The sequence below is a fragment of the Lissotriton helveticus genome, chromosome 2_1 (assembly GCF_964261635.1).
Source record: "Lissotriton helveticus chromosome 2_1, aLisHel1.1, whole genome shotgun sequence".
NCBI lineage: Eukaryota > Metazoa > Chordata > Amphibia > Caudata > Salamandridae > Lissotriton > Lissotriton helveticus.
The window spans coordinates 536,215,105-536,233,926 of NC_136059.1; the positions used below are offsets into that span (position 1 = coordinate 536,215,105).

An 18,822-nucleotide genomic window follows, 5' to 3' on the forward strand; every position below is an offset into this window, starting at 1 on the left:
GCACTTCTGAATTCTGAGCAGCACAGTAGGCGTTACTATAGGTGCTCCAATCCTCCAATCCGAAGTCACCTTACAGGTTTTCGGTACTTCCCACTCCTAAATGACTCCTAAAGTATGTTCAGCTATGGTATTGGTTATTATGAAACCCGGAAGTGCTAAAGTACTTACGAATGGTAACCGCGAAACGATGAAAAATAAGCAATGGATGTCTGTCTCGATTAACGGGCCGGTTTTAGAAAATTGCGGGCAGGTGACGAAATAGTTCGATATTACGTCTCGGGCACCCCAGAAGGTCAAATGGACCAGCCGAAGAGTGAAGACAACATTTTAAACCTCTATAGGTGTGTGAAACAGAGCTCTATATTTATGCAAATACCCGAGTACAATGTTATGATTTTGTTTCTTTCTGCCCTTTGTTTGTCCCCTCCCACCCGATAATATTTTAATGACAATAAACAACAGGGGAAAACCCCTTGCAAATGTATCGTACACAACAATTTCAAGTCAACATTGGACGCATGCATGTATTTGTTTGGTCATTTTACGCAAAAATGTAAAAATGTTACATTATATACTTAAGGCATATTACACAGTTGGACGGTAGTGGATATACACGTTTCCAAGTTGCTATGTAAGGGAAATGATATCGGAACACGAGATGGTGATCCCAAATGGACATGCACAGTGCAAAATGTAACGATATCAGTAATTTTTGTTATAAAATGACAACAGTAACGCATTCCCCATACACTCATATTATATGTTCTGTTACTTCGGGATCCTAGATTTTCTAGGTCAAGAAAGTTCAAAGCAGTAAGCCATGTCAAATGAGTTGATCGTATGTCGAAGCACGTATCAACGTGATTTAGATTGCTGCAGGAAAGAGTAACATATCCCATAATTGCTGTGATCCTTGATTCCTATTTAGAATACTGATCATTACTTTGTCAGCATCTCTAGAAGAGTCAAGCCCATCATGTATGAATTGACAGTTGCTTAGAGCTTTTAAATTCAGATAGGATTTATCTGACTCCAATAACTATCACGAGACCCATACTTCAGAAAGTTTTAATTTTGGCACATGGTTACAGGCAAATATGCAAAGGAAGAGCATACTATAGGTAAGGGACTAATCTGCGTTTAGAATTTTATTTGTAAAATAACTTGCTTTATTCCAGAATAGGCGAGTACAGCAGACATTTAGTATCTTTCGTTTTAAATTACCAGTCTCCTTTACACAATTCCAAAAATCATTGGTGGTGCTGGGACGTAATTTATTTAGTCTCTATGAGGTCCCGAAATTTCCGTGCACAGACCAAAATTTTAATTTGGACAAGTCTAGGGTGATGTTTGCTGTAGTCTATGAGCACTAATTTAATCACTTGCTTCCTGGTATATCGGAGGTAGGTTAAGAAGGGCTCTGATGGAATCCCATTTTTCTTAAGTCTTGAGAGTAAGTTTTCATGTGTAGGTTAATAAAAACCTGTACACTTTGCAGCAATGTGACCTTTCTGGGGGTGGGGGGTTTGTATGAGTAGGTTGGGTGCTCTGCGTGACAAGCCTCCTTTGTCTTTGATACTGCAACTTTCAGTTTTAGACATTTATATAGATCTATCTTTATGCAGTTTATGTTTCTCTTCCAGTTGAGTGAATGGTGGAGGTTGTTTCATTGTGACCAGGTGTCTGACTACAGTAATCCCTTTCTTCCCATAGTCTTTCCAGTAATATTTTCAAGGAAAGTGAAGGAGAGAGCAAACTGAAGAGTTTCTCATTTTATGAGCCAATTTATTATCCAGTCATCATAGCCCAGTTTTGTTACTCCGTCACAACGGTGACTGATATCCCATCAGCCGAAATAAAAATCCCATTATAACCAATGGATTTATATTTCGGCAAACGTGATCTCTGTCACCGTTGTGACGGAGTAACCCGTCCGCCGCAATTGAAATCTGGCCCTTTGTCTTTAGAATGGGTGCGTTTAATTTGTATTATAGTAATAATTGCCATTAGTTGTAAGGGATGAACTAGGTTTCTGATTTGTAGGCATGCTGGAAGGTTTTGAATGTCTTGACTAAGCCAGTGTGCCCGGGGCCAAAGGCGGTGCGGTTCCCACCAGAGTGTAACCAATCAAAATGCATGCTTTTAGAGTAGATCTCAGATCCCAGCCTCGAAATAACACTAGTGAACACCAACCCCTCACCCATTGGCAAGCTTTGATGGCTAACCAGAGCTCCATGCATATTCCAGACTCGCAGAAGACATTTTCAATTGTGGCTTACCACCCAGATCATAGTGTATGAATGGCGCAGCCTGCATGAGGGGCAGTGCTTCTTCACCAGACTTAAGACTAAGAGCAGAAGGTTAGGCAGTGTGGAGGTGTGATACGATGTGTAATCACCCTGGCAGATGAAGCACACTGGTTAGTGGTTGGGACCCAAGGAGAAACCTCGCAGTGTGGTACATCAGGCATTCTATGACTGTCTTCCATGTCGATCAGTGGCAAGGTGGGAGGGCAGGAGGACAAAGTCCCCCTCAAAGCATCAAGGTCTCACGTTGTGGTTTGTTGAGGCTCTCATGGGAGAACGCGGTGGACGGCATGAGCCTGATGATTGGAGAGCCCTGAGTATGGAAGAGATAAAAGATAGAATCGCCTGGCACTGCCCATTTTCCAATGTGGTAGGTTCCCCCTTAACGCTGCATCCCAAATCCTCACTAGTGTCACCCACCAGAGGCCTCGCCTACAAAGCATATTGATAATTCTCTATCAAAATGCTGGGGCTGGTGCTGCTTACTATTGGGATCCACTCCTTGCTTTAGCAACAGCGGAAACTGATTCAACAGGTGGCTGATACAAGGTGCTACACTACATTGCCGCTGCCTCACCCCACTATAGTGTTGATCCTGGGCCAATGTTATTGGTAAGACAGAAGCACCTCAATTGAAACAGCTAACATGAAGGAGAATGAAAGAGCACAAATGGGACATTGGGGCCAGAGAAGATAATGCAGAGGACTCTGATGTTCAGACTTTGTTACTCAAGATGAGGAGGAGTTCAACTCCATAGACTTCAAAATGGACATTCTTACTGTCCAAGTTGATCACATGAAGGAACTACTGGATAAATATGCATAGAGACTGGATGTGCCAGAGAGACACATATCTGATGCGGAAGATGACATAGCTGCTCAGGATATAAAAATACAAAAGCTAGAGAAAGCTAAAGACCACATACTTGCCACACTGGAAGACTTGAAAGCAAGATATGAGTGTAATAACCTGCACATAATAGGTCTCTCAGAGACCTCTATCACTGGTCGTATGGATCTATTTGGAGAGAAACTACGGAAGCAACTGTTTGGAGAAACAGAAGTGTCTAACGTTTTTGTAGTTGAGCCGGCACATCCATCCATATAATTTCCAGGTTACTAAATTATAAAGAGAGGGACTTACTCTTATAATTGGCTTGAGAGTCTTATAATTGGCTTGAGAAAAAAGGACTTGCACTCAAGAGGATCTTTATTAATATAGCCAGACGTCAAGGGCAGCCTTCCTATCTGTGAAGAAAAAGATACAACAAATGGAATTGGAATATATGATGTTTTCTCCTGCCAAATTTAAAATAAAGCGCTAGAGTAAGCAGTTGTTCATAAAGTATATTATGATCTTTCTAATCTTATACAAGTGTATGCAAGCTGATGTATAGGTATGACCACGAAGGTAATTTTGCTTGCTGTGATATAGGTTTACTCTTTCTCTTTCAAGAGTTACGCTATATTGTATGTAAACGTGATTAACAACGTTTTATGATTAAAAGCTAATTTTTTTTTCTTTCCACAAACATAACTGATAGGCTGGGATGTATATCGTGGTCGGGATAGCATCTCGGTGAGCCACTGGTAGTCACATGTGCATGTATTGCATTGTCAATAGAACTTCAAGTACTGCACTCTTAAGCTTATGGTATTTATATTGGAAGGCAGCTTCAGTTATGGGAAAGTTTTTAGTCACTGTTAGTTGGAGTTCACAGTGTGGATGGAACGTGGGAAATTGGGAGTTTTTTTAGTAGCTGTGTGATTTGATATGTTTGTTGTTCAAAACAAGAAGGCAGATATGTTACGGACATTCAGAGGGGTCGCATTAGGTCACTTTCGATGTATTGCTACTAGAATGGATGAAATGGATTACATAGGAATGGCATCCAAAAAACTAAATACTACCACTCTTCAATCAATTTTTCATTCCTAATTCAACAAAATCACATACCACAGGCACATTATTTAATAATGTATTTTAGTTGACATTATTTGTTTTCGTTGTACTGATTCTTCGTCATCAATATTTCAAGCCTCTACAAACATCTGCTGTTCCACAATCACATGCTACCTGCTAAGGCTAGCTCTCATATGCTGATGCCCATGCTTTGGTTTGGTCTGCAGCGTGAAGTCCTAAGTAGACTCATTACACACATGCTGTGATTTGTTAATTGAAAGTTGATTCTCTGCTTCTCCGGAGTATACCGCTCAAAGTATATAGTTAAACTCCCCTTTTACTGTCCATTTTTATTATGTTGGTAGTAAGAGGCCCACTTCTTTGCTAGTGTTCCTGCTGCTCAAGAGCAGCCACTGTATGGTATACACTTTGGCTATTGGTAGTAATGGTCATACCTAAGGGTCACTGCCTACCACTCTGGGGTGGGCGCCTTAACCAATATACCGTGGCTGATTGTATAACTACCCAGTCCTACCTGTATTACCCCTGTTGCTCCTGTAGCTAAACTAAGTAAAAGCTCACAAGATGTATTGCAGATTTTTTTCTTTGGTAGTAGATACACATACATCATGGACTGTTTCATGAGTTGTGCCAAGGCGTTCATCTTCCACATTAGAAAAACTTAATATGATATAATTTCTTTTTCCTAAGACTTGAACATGCACGTTTATGTGAAATGTCTGCTCTATGATCCTGTAAGCAGCACATAAGTGAACCATAGCATTGTTGTACAAGCCTGTGGGTTATTCTAGCACTGCTGTCTATGGCATATTATTATGAGATTTCCGCACTTGTTATTTTCCTACCCATTTGCTCACAATCTATTTGGAAGTGGCAGGGTAGGGAAATCAGCAGACTTTGGGGGGGAACGTTTTCTGAATTTATAAAGCAATAAAAAAAATCAGATATGGAATATGTAGACTCAATCAGAAAGTACACTGGTATCCTGAGACAACACAGTGCGTCCAAGCCACCCGCTGAGGGCCTTTAAAGAATACAGTATGTATGATCTTGATAAATTGGGGTAATGTCTAACAATGTCAGTGGCTGCTTTTCCTATAATCAGTCTAATATAGATCACCAGGAACAGGTAATCCAATATTGTTTCAGATCAATTTGAAACCTGCAGGGGTGCTTAAGACAAGGGTACAATTTATGTGGGATTATTGCTGCTTTGCATGGTCTTCTCACCCTGACAGACAACGATCCAGATTTGATGACATTTTAGAAAGGGATTGCTCTTAAAACTGAAGGATGGCACATGCTGGTAAGTCAGTGCCACTTTAAATATTGAAATCAAAGCAGTTGAGAGAAGTAAAGTTTAGTATATGTTCTTTGTGATTTTTCCCATTACTTTCAGTTCTGGCAATGAGTGATATCGAAGAATGTTAAAATGTGTCTTAAGAAAAACAATAGCTTGAGACATTTAATACGACTGTTAGACATTTGTAATGTATTATTTATATTAAACCGCTTTCGCTAAGTTCCGACAAGACCACACATCTGACATACAAAAAGGAAGAGGAGTATTCAATACAATAAAGCAATTAATTAACTACTCTACAGCTGGTCCATGATAATCTAAGCCTACCTTTTCCTTGCAGGCCTGATAAGCGTTGGCATAGGTATGGTGCTAAATGCATTTTTAACAAGACAAAAACCCTGCTGCTTCACGATCAATGGAAAATTAATCTGTAATGTTTGGTGTATTGCTCAGTGCATTGCAGTATATGGCCAAACATTCTTGGGAGGAACCAGCAGCCAACCACATAAATAGCGAAAAGAAATCCCATTGAACCAGCGCACATCCAAAAGAGTCACCTAGCCCTGGACTTCACAAAAGTAGTAATTTCTTTGGGAGAGGAATGATTACTATGTGATGACTATGTGAAAAGAAAAAATGAAATTACAAAACAGAGGTTAACTAGCCTATTGATGTCAGTTGTGGAACATACTTCTCCTTAGATTAACTTTATGCATTTACTATCTACTTGCGCTGAACCACAAAAACATGTATGCTAGCTCAAAGACCATTTACGTTCTTGTTCAGGCTATATTTTGACAGCTTATCTGGTAATCAATTGCTCCAGTTTATTACCAGAATATGTATGCTGCCAACATAGCAACACATTCTAATATTTGGATTGCGTTATTTGGATAATTAACGCTTCAACATTTTATCAGTTCGTTTTCCCCTTCTATCTCGCTGCCAACTGTTTACCCTAACGCGTAGTGTTACTGTCGTACGAATGTAGCAGAAGTCCGGTGGAAAAAAATATTAATTTCTCAAAGTGTGATTAATGTTGCTAATAAAGTTCAGCTAACCTGTGTAACAAGCTAACCCAAATAATGTGCGTATTCTGTTTTCTATTTGTAGACTTAGAGATCAAATAAAACAGCAGCTAACAGAAGTCCAGAGAGTACTTGCAACCAGTAAGTAAACCTATTGTACTTTTCTATTATACTTTGCTGCACAGTTCTTAAAAGAGTTTCCTTGCACTTAATGCTGTACCCTGTCGGCCTATATTTAAGGTGGAAATATATGAGCTGTGAGTTAATTTCTAGAGGAGACATCACTGGCCTGTGTGGTTCTGACCCCACAGCACCTCATACCTCCTCATTGAGTGAGTGGAAGATTGTAAAGTTGACAAGTACACGTGTTCCAGAACATTGCACTTAGAGGACCCGCAGAGTGAGGCACATCCTAATTTCAGAGTCTTCTGGAACCCATCCAACTAACCAGTGTGTAGAACCTGGGTGTTTTGAAAATGAGGGGACACCCTTACCTCCGCCTGGGCGTTGCCAGAGTCTTATTCAACATAGCCTCCTAATAACGGTTGGAGCATGTGTGAAGTTCATAGGACAGCATGTTGAGCTAAATTCTGATGTTACTCTTTACTGCATGTGGTACCTGGGGTTTAGAGATCTGACACTGCTTCATTTTCTCTGTTGAAAATACTTGTGGGTCACTTTTCTACATACAGTTTAATTCATTTTTTAACACTTAAAAGAATTCATTTGTGCATAAACTTGAAACGGCACCAGGCCTCGATGCTAATATGGAGGTTCTACAAGGGATGGCAGCTAGTACAATGGAAAATATTTTGTCTCTGGGGCATATATTTAAGTTGGGATTAAACAAATAGAATGCTTATTGAGAATAGGTTATTCGAAAAGAGGTGACTTTTAAGGCTGTTGTTATGGATTAATGTGCCAAAAGGTTGTTTCATAGTGAAGACCCTATGCGTTGGGAGACCTTACCAGAGCACATTTTATCTCACTGGTCTTGTCCCAGAAAGATTTTTTGGGTCTGTCATAGGTGTCTTGAGACATGGTAAGGCTGAAATGTCTTGGATCACTGCTCCTCATGTGAGTATGCAGTACTTTGTGTACCAGGTAATGAGTTGTGAAATGTGGCATTCTCCCTGGAGCTGTTCTAAATAATAACTTAATGATTGGCATTCTAGAATTGGGATAACTTGAGTTTATAGGAGTTGTTGAGTTTGGACTCTTTGAAGTTTGGGGAGATCTTTTTTGGGATCCCTTTATAGATGGCATTTCAGTTATCTAATCATGAAAAAGCTACCGCTGTTTAATGGGTTAGGTGCAGCTGCAGGAGGATTCTGCGAAGCAAGTGTAAGTGATGAACACATTCTTTTTTTTTTTTTTTTTTTTTTTTTTTTGGTTATAAACTTTTATTGAGCAATCACGTAAAATTACATAGATGGGCCCACAACCACACGGGCTGGCCGCTAAGTCGCATAGTACGACACATGAAATAAACAATCATTTCCTAGGTCAGGCCAAATCGTAGAACGGAATTGCTACAGACATAGAACAGGATACAACAATTTTCTATATAAAACATGAAAATACTCAACACAAACATAAGGCGAGTGCAATAATCAAGTCAGACCAAATAGCAGAGGGGGAGGTCACGAAACAGGAGAACAAAAATACATCAATGAGAGTCGGGAAGGCCGTGAGGGGGGGGGAAGCAGGGAGGACAGGAAAATCCTAGAACAGAGCGAAAAATTTCGGGAACGTCAGCCTAAGGAGACAGGGTAACATCGGAGGTGGCAACCAAGGGAGGGGTACAAATTTCTCCACGGTACGCATTCCATTGACCCCAAATTTTCGTCCACGCCCCCGGCCTGCCCCTAGCCATGTAGACTGTCTTCTCACGGAACATGGACCAGTCCATGTTGTCCTCCCACACTGAAACATCAGGAGGTCGGGATGCGCCCCAGAGTTGCGCAATGTCACGCTTCGCGACCATGTAACCCAGGGTCGCCCATCTAGTCTGGGCCACAGAGTAATCGGAGGGTTCCCACACATTCAGCAGACATCGACGGGCCTCAGGCCGCAGGTCAACACCAGTCACCTCAGTCATCAACGCAAGCACATCCACCCAATAAGCTGCCACCACAGGACACTCCCAAAGTATGTGCATAAAGGTAGCGCTCATCCCACAGCCACGCTTACACAAGCCATCCGTGGAAAAACCCATCACGACCAGACGCGGACCAGTCACATACACCCGGTGGAGGATCTTAAGTTGCACCAAACGAAGACGGGCGGGAATGGCGACCTCCTTCGGGGAGGAGAGTGCCGACTGCCAGTCCTCGTCATCTAGTTCCAAGCCATCACCTACCCACATTTCTCTGAGTCGGACCAACAAATCAGCGCGATTATGAATCAGCTTCTTGTAGATGAGAGAGATGGTGCTGTCGGGCAAGTGTCCATCTAGTATACGATCTTCAAGGGGGGAAGACTCGGGCAGGGCCACATCAGGAGTCAGAACCGAGGCCAAGGCATGTCGGACTTGCAGATACCGGAAAAACTCTCCATCACTCAAGTCGTATTCCGCTTTAAGGGCCTGGAATGATTTCACGCGACCATTCACACAAACGTCACCCACTTTACAAATCCCGATCACATCCCAGCGGTCAAAGCCCTTAGAAGACCAGAGACATCCCAAACGTTCAGAAGCATAAAGCGGAGTCGCCAGCGTCAGCCGATTCTCCCATCCCAAACTCACATTCGCTGCGCGCCACACGTTGACCGCTGCCCTGGTCGGGCCCACAAGATGGCGCCCGGCCGATCTGGAGTATAGCGCTCTATTAAAGTCCCCTCCCGGCAACTGGAGCTTATCCATCTCAAACGCCGGATCGCGACCTGGCGAGTACATCGCATGGTTAATGGCCGATAGCTGGGCTGCCCAGTAGTACCTCTTGATGTCGGGGAGTGCCATGCCCCCGTCGTACCAAGGGATAGTAAGTTTCGCAAGGGCTATACGTGGACGCCCATCCCAAATCAATTGTCTTTGCAGACTCTCGATTTCTCTGAAATAAGTAGCAGGAACATCGTCGAAAGAATTCTGAAGGGCGTAGAGGAACCGCGGCAAAGACATCATTTTAAAGAGAGCAGCCCTACCCAGAGGAGACAGGGGCAGCTTACGCCAACGGGCCACATCCAGTCGCAATCTAAGAAGCGGGGGGAGGAGATTACGCTCAAACCGGAGGGAGGAATCCCGGGTAATAAAAATCCCTAAATACTTGAAGCCAGACTGGACCACCTGGATAGGGAATCTGGCCGGCAAAGAGGGCAAAACACCCGAGAGAACATACACACAGGACTTGGCCCAATTAATAACAAGGCCCGAGTTAGCACCGAACGAAGTAAGAACATCAAATAAGACGTTCAAAGATTTACGCGGGGATGTCAAATAAAGAAGAATGTCGTCCGCGTAAAGAGAGACGCGGTCTTCAAAGTCCGGTGACCAACGGATCCCTTTGAGGGAGGGTTCCCATCGAAGCCACGCAGCTAACGGTTCCAAGGCCAGCGCGAAAAGCAATGGAGACAGGGGGCAACCCTGACGGGTCCCTCTACCAAGGCTAAAGGGGACAGAAACTCTACCATTCACCACCACTTGCGCTAAGGGTTCCACATACAACAACTTCACCCATCCAATAAATTCAGGTCCAAAACCAAATTTTTCGAGAGCTGCCCAAAGATAGGGCCACTCAACCGTGTCAAAAGCCATCGAGGCGTCTAACGAGGCCAAAATGGCCGGCTCCGTCAGAAGCCCCGCCCTCGCAACAGCGCCGTGAAGACGACGTAGGTTGAGAGCCGTGTTGCGATGCGGGATAAATCCGGACTGATCCGGATGAACCAAGTCGCTAATGACCGTCAGCAGGCGGGTTGCCAGGAGCTTAGCCAGGACCTTAGGCTCAACATTTAACAGGGAAATGGGCCTATAAGACGAACAGAGGTCCCGCGGTTTCCCGTCCTTGGGAATAACGACTATCGTGGCAAGACGCTGGTCATACGGGAGAATACCCCGTTCCCGGGACTCCAAAAACATGGCACGAAGATAGGGCGCTACCTTGTCAGGGCGTAGCTTGTACAGCTCAATTGGCAACCCATTCGGGCCCAATGCCTTGCCCGAACGGAGCGAACGAATGGCAGTCGCTATTTCATCCGTAGTAAAAGGGGACTCCAACGAGACACGGTCCAGATCGGAAACACTGGGCAAAGCTATATCGCGCAACAAAAGGCGAGAGTCAGCCACATCTCGTCCAGACACAGGGGTATACACCACACGAAAATACTCAGCAAAACATTCAACTATTCCAACCGGGTCTGTCACTCCGACACCATTCGACGACTGAATCACAGGCACCACACGATTCGCTCTCTCTTTCTTATCCAACCATGCCAACAATTTACCCGCTTTGTCCCCCACATCATACAGACGACCCTGCTGTTCCCGGAACATCAGTCTAGCCGCATCCGTGACCAAGGATTTATAAGCAAATTGTTTCAGACCCAGGGCGTGGAGTTTATCAGAGGTGATCTCAGACTCTAAGTCGGCCTCCCTCTCAGCAATCTCTATCTCAAGGTCCACCACCTCCCGATTCCTAGCCTTCTTGGATTCAGCAATTAGAGAAAGGGCCTGCCCACGAATCACTGTTTTAAAGGCCTCCCACAGGGATACCGCCGAGGAAACCGACCCCTCGTTGTCCAAAAAGTAGGCATCTAAAGACTTAGTCAAAAGGTTCCGGGTCTCAGGGGAGGCAATATACCAGGGGTTAATTGGAGCCACTCGGCCCACCGCCTCCACCCCCAACTCAAAACAAAGCCAGAGCGGAGAATGATCGGAGATGCCCCGGGGGAGGTGTCTGATCTCACGCACCGCCGGCGTCTGCGCCGCGGGCATCAGGAAATAATCCAGTCTAGACAGACTCCCGTGGGCCCCCGAATGGAAAGTGTATTGAAGCTGGGTAGGATGCAGGAGCCTCCAGCAATCCACCAAACCAAACGTATCCAAAAACCCACCTAACCACTGTTGGGCTAAAGGAGTATCCCTAGGGGGGTAGCGATCTTGCAGACCGGAGATCACAGAATTAAAATCGCCTGCAAGAAAAAGAGTACTATCAGGAAGGTCCAACAACACACGCCCAAATCGGCAAAGGTAGAAGTCTGTAGGCCGGGGGGCACATAAACAGTAAACGAGGAGAGGGTACGACCTTCATAGCGACCCACGAGGACAGCATAACGCCCCCGATCATCAAGGATCACATCATCAATAGCTAGGGGGAGGGAAGCCCGAACAAGGATACCCACCCCCCTGGAACCCGTGGTAAACCCCGAATGTGCAGCAAGGCGATACCCCCACCTATTCATCGCACGACAAGTATTGCCCACCAAATGAGTCTCCTGCAAGAAAACAATATCGGGAGATAAACGGCGTAGACATTTTAACACCACACTCCGCTTAATGCGATCTCCCAGACCATTAACATTCCACGAAACAAGCCTCAACCCGCTACCCCCCATCCCACACAGCAACCCCGAAACCCCCCCGCAATGAGCATGACATAAAAAGGGAGCAGAAGCCAGATTGATTCGCCTTGAAAACATAACACAAAAACATCGAACATCCCAACCACCCACCCCCCAACAATCAAGAAAACACCCCCACCCTGCACCCCTGCAAAATGCTAAATAGCCACCCCAACATGCAGTGTGCCTGTCGCCCAGGAACCCCCATTCTACAAAAAGAACCCCGGAGGAGGAAAGGCTCCGGCCCACCCGCCACCCCGAGTAAGACAGATAATGAGGAGAATACACAAACAGCAGAGGCACTGAAGAGTTTACTCTAGTCGAGGGCCCAGGCGTAGGCGGATTGTTCAGCTCTCCACACCACCCTCAGCACCACCCGGGTGGGCGGCGGACTCAGTCTCAGGAGATCGATCAGGCAGAGAGTCCATCCAGTCATTTACAGAATCAGGCCGATCAAAGAAGAAGGTTCGGTCGTTGTACTCAACGCGCAGCCTGGTCGGAAAAAGCATGGCGTAGCGAAGCCCCATGTCTCAGAGACGTTTCTTAACATCACGGAAGCCCATACGCTGTCTCTGGACCTGTTGAGAAAAGTCCGGATAGAAGTTCACCGTGGCGTTCTCAAAGGCCACCGGGCCCTTCACACGCGATGCTTGCAGGATAGCGTCCCGATCCCTATAATGGAAGAGTTTCGCAACAATAGGCCTCGGCGGGGCACCTGGTTTACCCTTGCCCCCCGGAACACGATGGGCACGTTCCACAGCGAAAAACTTCGTCAGACCAGACGGAGAGAGGTGGTTCTGGATCAAATCCTCAACAAGGAGATCAACAGAGTGAGGTTCTGAATTCTCCGGAACTCCGACCACTCGTACATTACAGCGACGTGCCCTGTTCTCAAAGTCCTCCAAGCGCCGGGTCATGAAGTCGTTCACCCTGCGAAGGTTGCCGACCTCCGTCTGTATCTCCGAAACGTCCTCCGTGAGACTGGATGACTTAAGATCCAGTGACTTCACCTTCTCATTGGTTTTCGACAGGTCAGCACGAATCAAGTTGACCTCGATGGCCACGGTGTCGATTTTGTGGGCCAAAGCTTCATATTGTTGGCCTATCGACTCCTTCATAGCAGAAATGGCGCCCATGATGTCCTGCAAAGAAGGCTCCGTTGACGCATCCACAGTGAGATCAGCATTACTGGCTCCGGGCAGGGCGGCTCCGGGGGACCCCTTGGAATGGGTGTAGCGGTCCATCACGTTAGACTGGACCGGGCCCCCACGCAGGGGCGTCTTGGTCTTCCGAGTCTCTCGGTCCCCTCTGCCCGCCATATCAGAACTGCGTCACCAGGTAATTAACCAGGCTGGATGGAGTGGCCACAGGAAAGTAGGGCCTAGGGACCAAAGAACCGCAGCTAGGGCACCACTAGTAGAAGGGCCAACAGATAGGAGAATAAGCTAGCCAAAGGCCCGACAGCCGTTCCGTGCCCCGACTGCAGCCCAGGCCAGGCTCCTCTGCCAGATGTCTCAGTCTGAGGCAGAAACGAAACCGAAACTTAAGAGGGGGACCCACAGGTCGAATCCCCCTGCCGTTGTTGTTCAACTTCAAGACGGCCACTGAGCCTCACCCAGTCCCGGGCGTACCTGGAGAGTGGAGCCCGAAAGTTCGAACAGACGTAACTCCGGAACCCCGGGTCCAAATCGAATTCCAAAAAGTCCAGGGCAATCAGCCCAGTGTCCTCTATACAAATCCTCGTAAAAAGTCAGTATAAGTTCAGGATATCGTGGCGGGGGTCCGGGGAGCGCTGTGCTCACGCGGCCATCTCGGATGCCCGCCAAGCTCCTCCTCCATGAACACATTCTTGATGACTCTTGACTTAAGAAGATGTAAAAGGTACGCCACTGTCAGGCAGTACTTCTCAGAGCATGTTTGCCTTTGTGATGACATCTAAGACTGTGGTTTCTATCCTGAGTGGCTGGAAACCTGGTTGATAATCACTAAGGAGGTTGTTCATTTCGTGATGAATGGAGAATTACATGGTTACCACAATTTCCAGAGCCTAAGCAATGCAGGGCAGGCTTCTAATGGAGTTGAAATTCGTTAGAATGTTGAGGTCCGCGTCCATTTTTTTCAGGGTTGTTATGATGTCATGCTTTAGTTTATTGGGGACTTCATCTGAGTTTAACAAGGCATCGATGCGGATAATGATGGGACAAGAGTAGGAAGTCTTAAGGTAATTTGTCTAATGCTTGAAGTTGGTCTGCAGCAAGAGGTTTTTGAACAAAAAGCAAATCCTTTACCTTCAGTCCTCTAACAGGACTGTATTGTCTGGTTCTGGCAAGATGTGAATTAGTGCAATGTTTTCCCTAATTGTGAAGGCCTATAAGTTGCGCATTGTTCAAGTGAGGGGCTGCACAATACTGACTGGACGTTTTGATGTTTGTGGATTTGATGGTGGGCAAGACTGACTGTTTGCTCTATTGATCTTGTTGAGGCCTTGTGCCGTGTCATCAACAATGAAAGTGAGAATGCTGCCCGATTCCTCTATATGGCATGCTGTGACAAATACAATTACACATTTCCATGCTGTGGATATGGTCGGTCCCTATTAAAAGTGAGTGTAGCATGGTGGGGAATTGCTGTTGAGCAGCACTCAGGACAGATTGTTATGGGTCAAGAACTACACGTTTTCATGTTTATTTTGTCCGCCAGACACGTAGATCCACCCCCCTGTAGCACAAAATCCTTTGGCTGGGGTTTGCTGTACCACAGTATAGATCAGTCATAGAGTGCTTTCTTCCTCTAAGGCCAGGATTGTTTGTGTTAGTAGTTTAATCTTGTATATATGATTCATTAATCCTACGCCTTTACTATTAGGTCGAGCATTAAGTGAACTGTGAGCTTACTTTTTATTACTAACAGTGGTTCCAGTATGAAAATGTGTACACATCTTTGCTAACTTTTCCAAATAAATACATGCAAATACATGCATAACCACGAAAGCAAGATTTATACTAGCTTTCAATAAAATGTACACACAACCTTTGCTGCTACAATATTGTACAACTTCACCATTTCCCAGCGAAATCCATTAGAAGGATGTTTTTGGTACATGACAATATTTAAAAAAAAAAAAGTAAAACTGTTTGGTAGTAAGGACCAGGTGGAAATAAAGGGGCCTATTTTCCTGAAAAACTGCTATTGACCCAGTTAGCGGTTCAAAAGGGGGTGTTGATGGACGGAGCATCTGAATCAATCAAACACTCACACCCAGTCAAAAGATCTGGGTTTAATCCATCACCGTTCTTTAGCCCACTCTGCCACCCCAGTTCAGACATGGCTATATGCAAATCAGTCTGACCCTGTGCCTCATGGGAACAGTCCAGCCCGAACTGCCAAGCCATGTCTTCCCTGGACCGGAAACAAGCTTCCGAGGACCGGTTTCTGGCATTCCAGCCGTCTTTAGCCCGGCTTGCTTGAATCCAGTGGCAAAGTGAGCAAGGGACTCGCGTCTGAGCATACCCTGCCACACTTATGGCGGCCAAAAGCGGTACAAAAGGGGGTGGTGATGGACGGAGCATCTGAATCAATCAAACACTCACACCCAGTCAAAAGATCTGAGTTTAATCCATCACTGTCCTTTAGCCCACTCTGCCACCCCAGTTCAGACATGGCTATATGCAAATCAGTCTGAACCTGTGCCTCATGGGAACAGTCCAGCCCGAACTGCCAAGCCATGTCTTCCCTGGACCGGAAACAAGCTTCCGAGGACCGGTTTCTGGCATTCCAGCCGTCTTCAGCCCGGCTTGCTTGAATCCAGTGGCAAAGTGAGCAAGGGACTCACGTCTGAGCATCAGTCTGACCCTGTGCCTCATGGGAACAGTCCAGCCATTCCAGGCGTCTTCAGCCAGATCTTTAGACTGGATTCAAGCAAGCCTTTTGACTGGGTGTGAGTGTTTGGGATACGTTTCTAATCAAAGAATATCCCAAATAAGCTTAAAAATGGAATCACAAGCCATATGCCTCTCAGCCATGCGGTTTCTATCATCAGCACTTCTCCAATTTTCCACAAAAGCAGTTCAAACAAGAATGGCAAAATATCCTAGTTTGCAAATGTTTTCCACATAATTATCTGCCATATTTGCCACATAATACATCATCTGCTGCATAATCTGACGATTTTAACGATTGTCAAATTCTCGTGAGACTACGCCACGCCGGACGAGGTTTTGCTTCACACCAAACATTTACTGTTGACGTGTATTGGGCACGCTGGATTGTTCCTGTTCGCTTGTCCTACCATCACCATATGAAGGGGGTCACAATCCTGAAAAGATTTAAGGTCCTGAAGATAGCCTTAAGGATTCTTAACAAATATAAGGCTGAAACGTCGACTTACTTGTCCACATCTTTTGATTCAGATTTGTTTTGTACAGCGATATCTTTGTATATAGTTAGCAAGACAAGCTGTCATTCATTTATATAGAGTGGAACACAACGCAAGTGGATCTAAAGAATAATTTATTAATTTCTTGTCCATTTGTTTATTGTAGATTTGTTTTTATAAAACTGTACCCTTGATGATGAAAACTTTATATAAAATGATATTTCTATAAAATCCATTTCCCGTGTAGCTTTTTCTCTGTTGAGTATTTACCACTTTGTCAAAATTAAAAGTGACACAATTTGTTTTAACAACAGGTTTGAATTGAATTAAGTTGGTCGTAAATCACTCAATCATATATTGACCAATCACCTGTCACTTTGGTACCACTAAACAAAACCCCTTATTAGCACTTTATTATACTGAATTTAAGCCCAAGCTCGCAAGGGTATATTGGGTCACCGACCTTCATATAATTGTGCTACTTTTGTGGCACACTGCATTTCAAAGGTATCTGCCGGTCTAGTGTCTTGAATAGTCTACTCGACCTAACTGTAATGCTCTTGACCCATAAATTGGTCTCAAATTGTGTGATCCTAGGAAAATATTTTCTTTTCTTCATAACATGTTAAAGCACCTTCAAATATGTCAGTTCAGCATGTCTGCTGTAGAAAAACCTTTAATTTATTAGACTAAACATATGCTCTAATATTAAGAATCTAGCCCAAATATATGGTACACATGACCTCTGACCCATCTCCTAGTTCGCTAACAACATTTTCATCATAGCGGGTGCAGGAATATTTCTTAAAGTTTAACTTTTAATGAAAATATTACTAAAGCATGATGTGTTAACGCACCCTCATTTACAGACAGCACATTTTCCTTTGTCACAAAATTTCCCACTGACCTGCAGTTTTACTGATAAAACATTTATAGCATACAAACGATAATGTGTGGCATTTGCGTTTCAGTAACAATTTTCCATTTGCATGTCACCAAGTCTTTGGTTCTGATTCTATTAAATTCTTTGTTTCCATCACACATCAGAATTACAAAAAGCCCTTTTCTAACTGCTGATATATTGTGAAATATCTGTGCAATTAATTTACAAGCTATTTAAATGATGTATGTTAGAAGTAAAACTGACCTCCTTCAGCCTTCCATTTCACACTCCTTGTATCCCAGCACAATTTTCAGACATTTCTCTTTACAAAATGCTCTATACTCCTAGAAAGAAAAGTACCACTAATCTTAAAGATAAAATAAGCAGCATAAATTGATATTTGACCTCTGTCTTTGAAAGCACAGCAAGTGAGACAAGATAAAAATAAGATTTAAGGGCATCCTTATTGCTCATTCAGTTTCTGAATGAATGGAACACCTGTTCTTTGCCTGCTCAACCTTTCGCGCCAGAATTGGCCAGTAGGCCTTCAAATAGCTTGTCTCTCCATAGCAAGTAGATTTTCCAAGGCCTGTATTTCCTCTACTGTGTCTCTGTTCACACATGTATCCTTGCCTAACTTGTCCAACAGCAAGTTCATGGAAAATTTTGAATGGGAATCCATTCAGTTCAAGAGTTGTAGTTTACTTGTTTCGCATGGTTTGCTTGAACATCAGTGAGGGAGAAAATGTATACCTCCAGAGCAAGTCCTCCAAGAAGAGTCAATCATAGGCCCATCTTCTAAAGAAGTTCCCTTCTAACAATGTCTTTGCTTTGGAGCCTTGCAATAGGAGGGAGTGTTTCTTATGTCTGAACTGAAGTGTGTTTCCAGTTTCATGCCATTGATACCTCACTTTCACGATGGCTGTTTTTCTTCAGCAGAGAGAGTTCATCATCTCAGTTTTGGCCCACAAAACCATTTTGGTGACATGCAACAATGTAGAAATTTAAGATATGCAAATTCCTTGCAACTCCTTAAGGACCTGTGCGAATCACATAGGTCTGTTGGACAATGTTAGCAGTGCTTGCCTGGAGTTTCAACTGACAACGTAAGGTACTGATGCAATAGTCATAGTCATAATGTTTTATTAAGTGCACCTATCACCCATGGGTCTCAAAGCGCTGGCCAAAAACTTTAGGGCTGGAAGGAAAGAGGAAGCCGGCATGAAGAAGAAAGATCAGTACAGCCAGGTTTTTAGATTTCTCTGAAACTTTCTGTGGTCGGTTTCCATACATAGCTGCAGTAGGAGCGAGTTCCACAAAGTTGGGGCAAGGTATGAGAAGGATCTGCCACCATGCCTGGCGGTGCAAATCTTAAAGGGGGTGAGGAGATATTTGGTTGAGGACCTAAGGGTTCTGGTAGGTTGATATCAGAAGAGTGTTTTGGCAA

At 44.5% G+C, this 18,822-nt stretch overlaps 1 protein-coding gene across 1 annotated transcript in view; it reads left to right on the forward strand.

Annotated features, from left to right (window-relative positions):
• The first annotated feature begins 136 nt into the window (after positions 1-136).
• CENPH (centromere protein H) overlaps positions 137-18,822 on the forward strand; it is a 213,946-nt gene continuing 195,260 nt past the window's right edge. The window contains exons 1-2 of the mRNA XM_078675195.1: positions 137-341; positions 6,647-6,702. Of these exons, the coding sequence (XP_078531321.1) occupies positions 298-341; positions 6,647-6,702 (100 nt within the window). The 5' untranslated portion in view covers positions 137-297. The remainder of the gene's footprint in view (positions 342-6,646; positions 6,703-18,822) is intronic.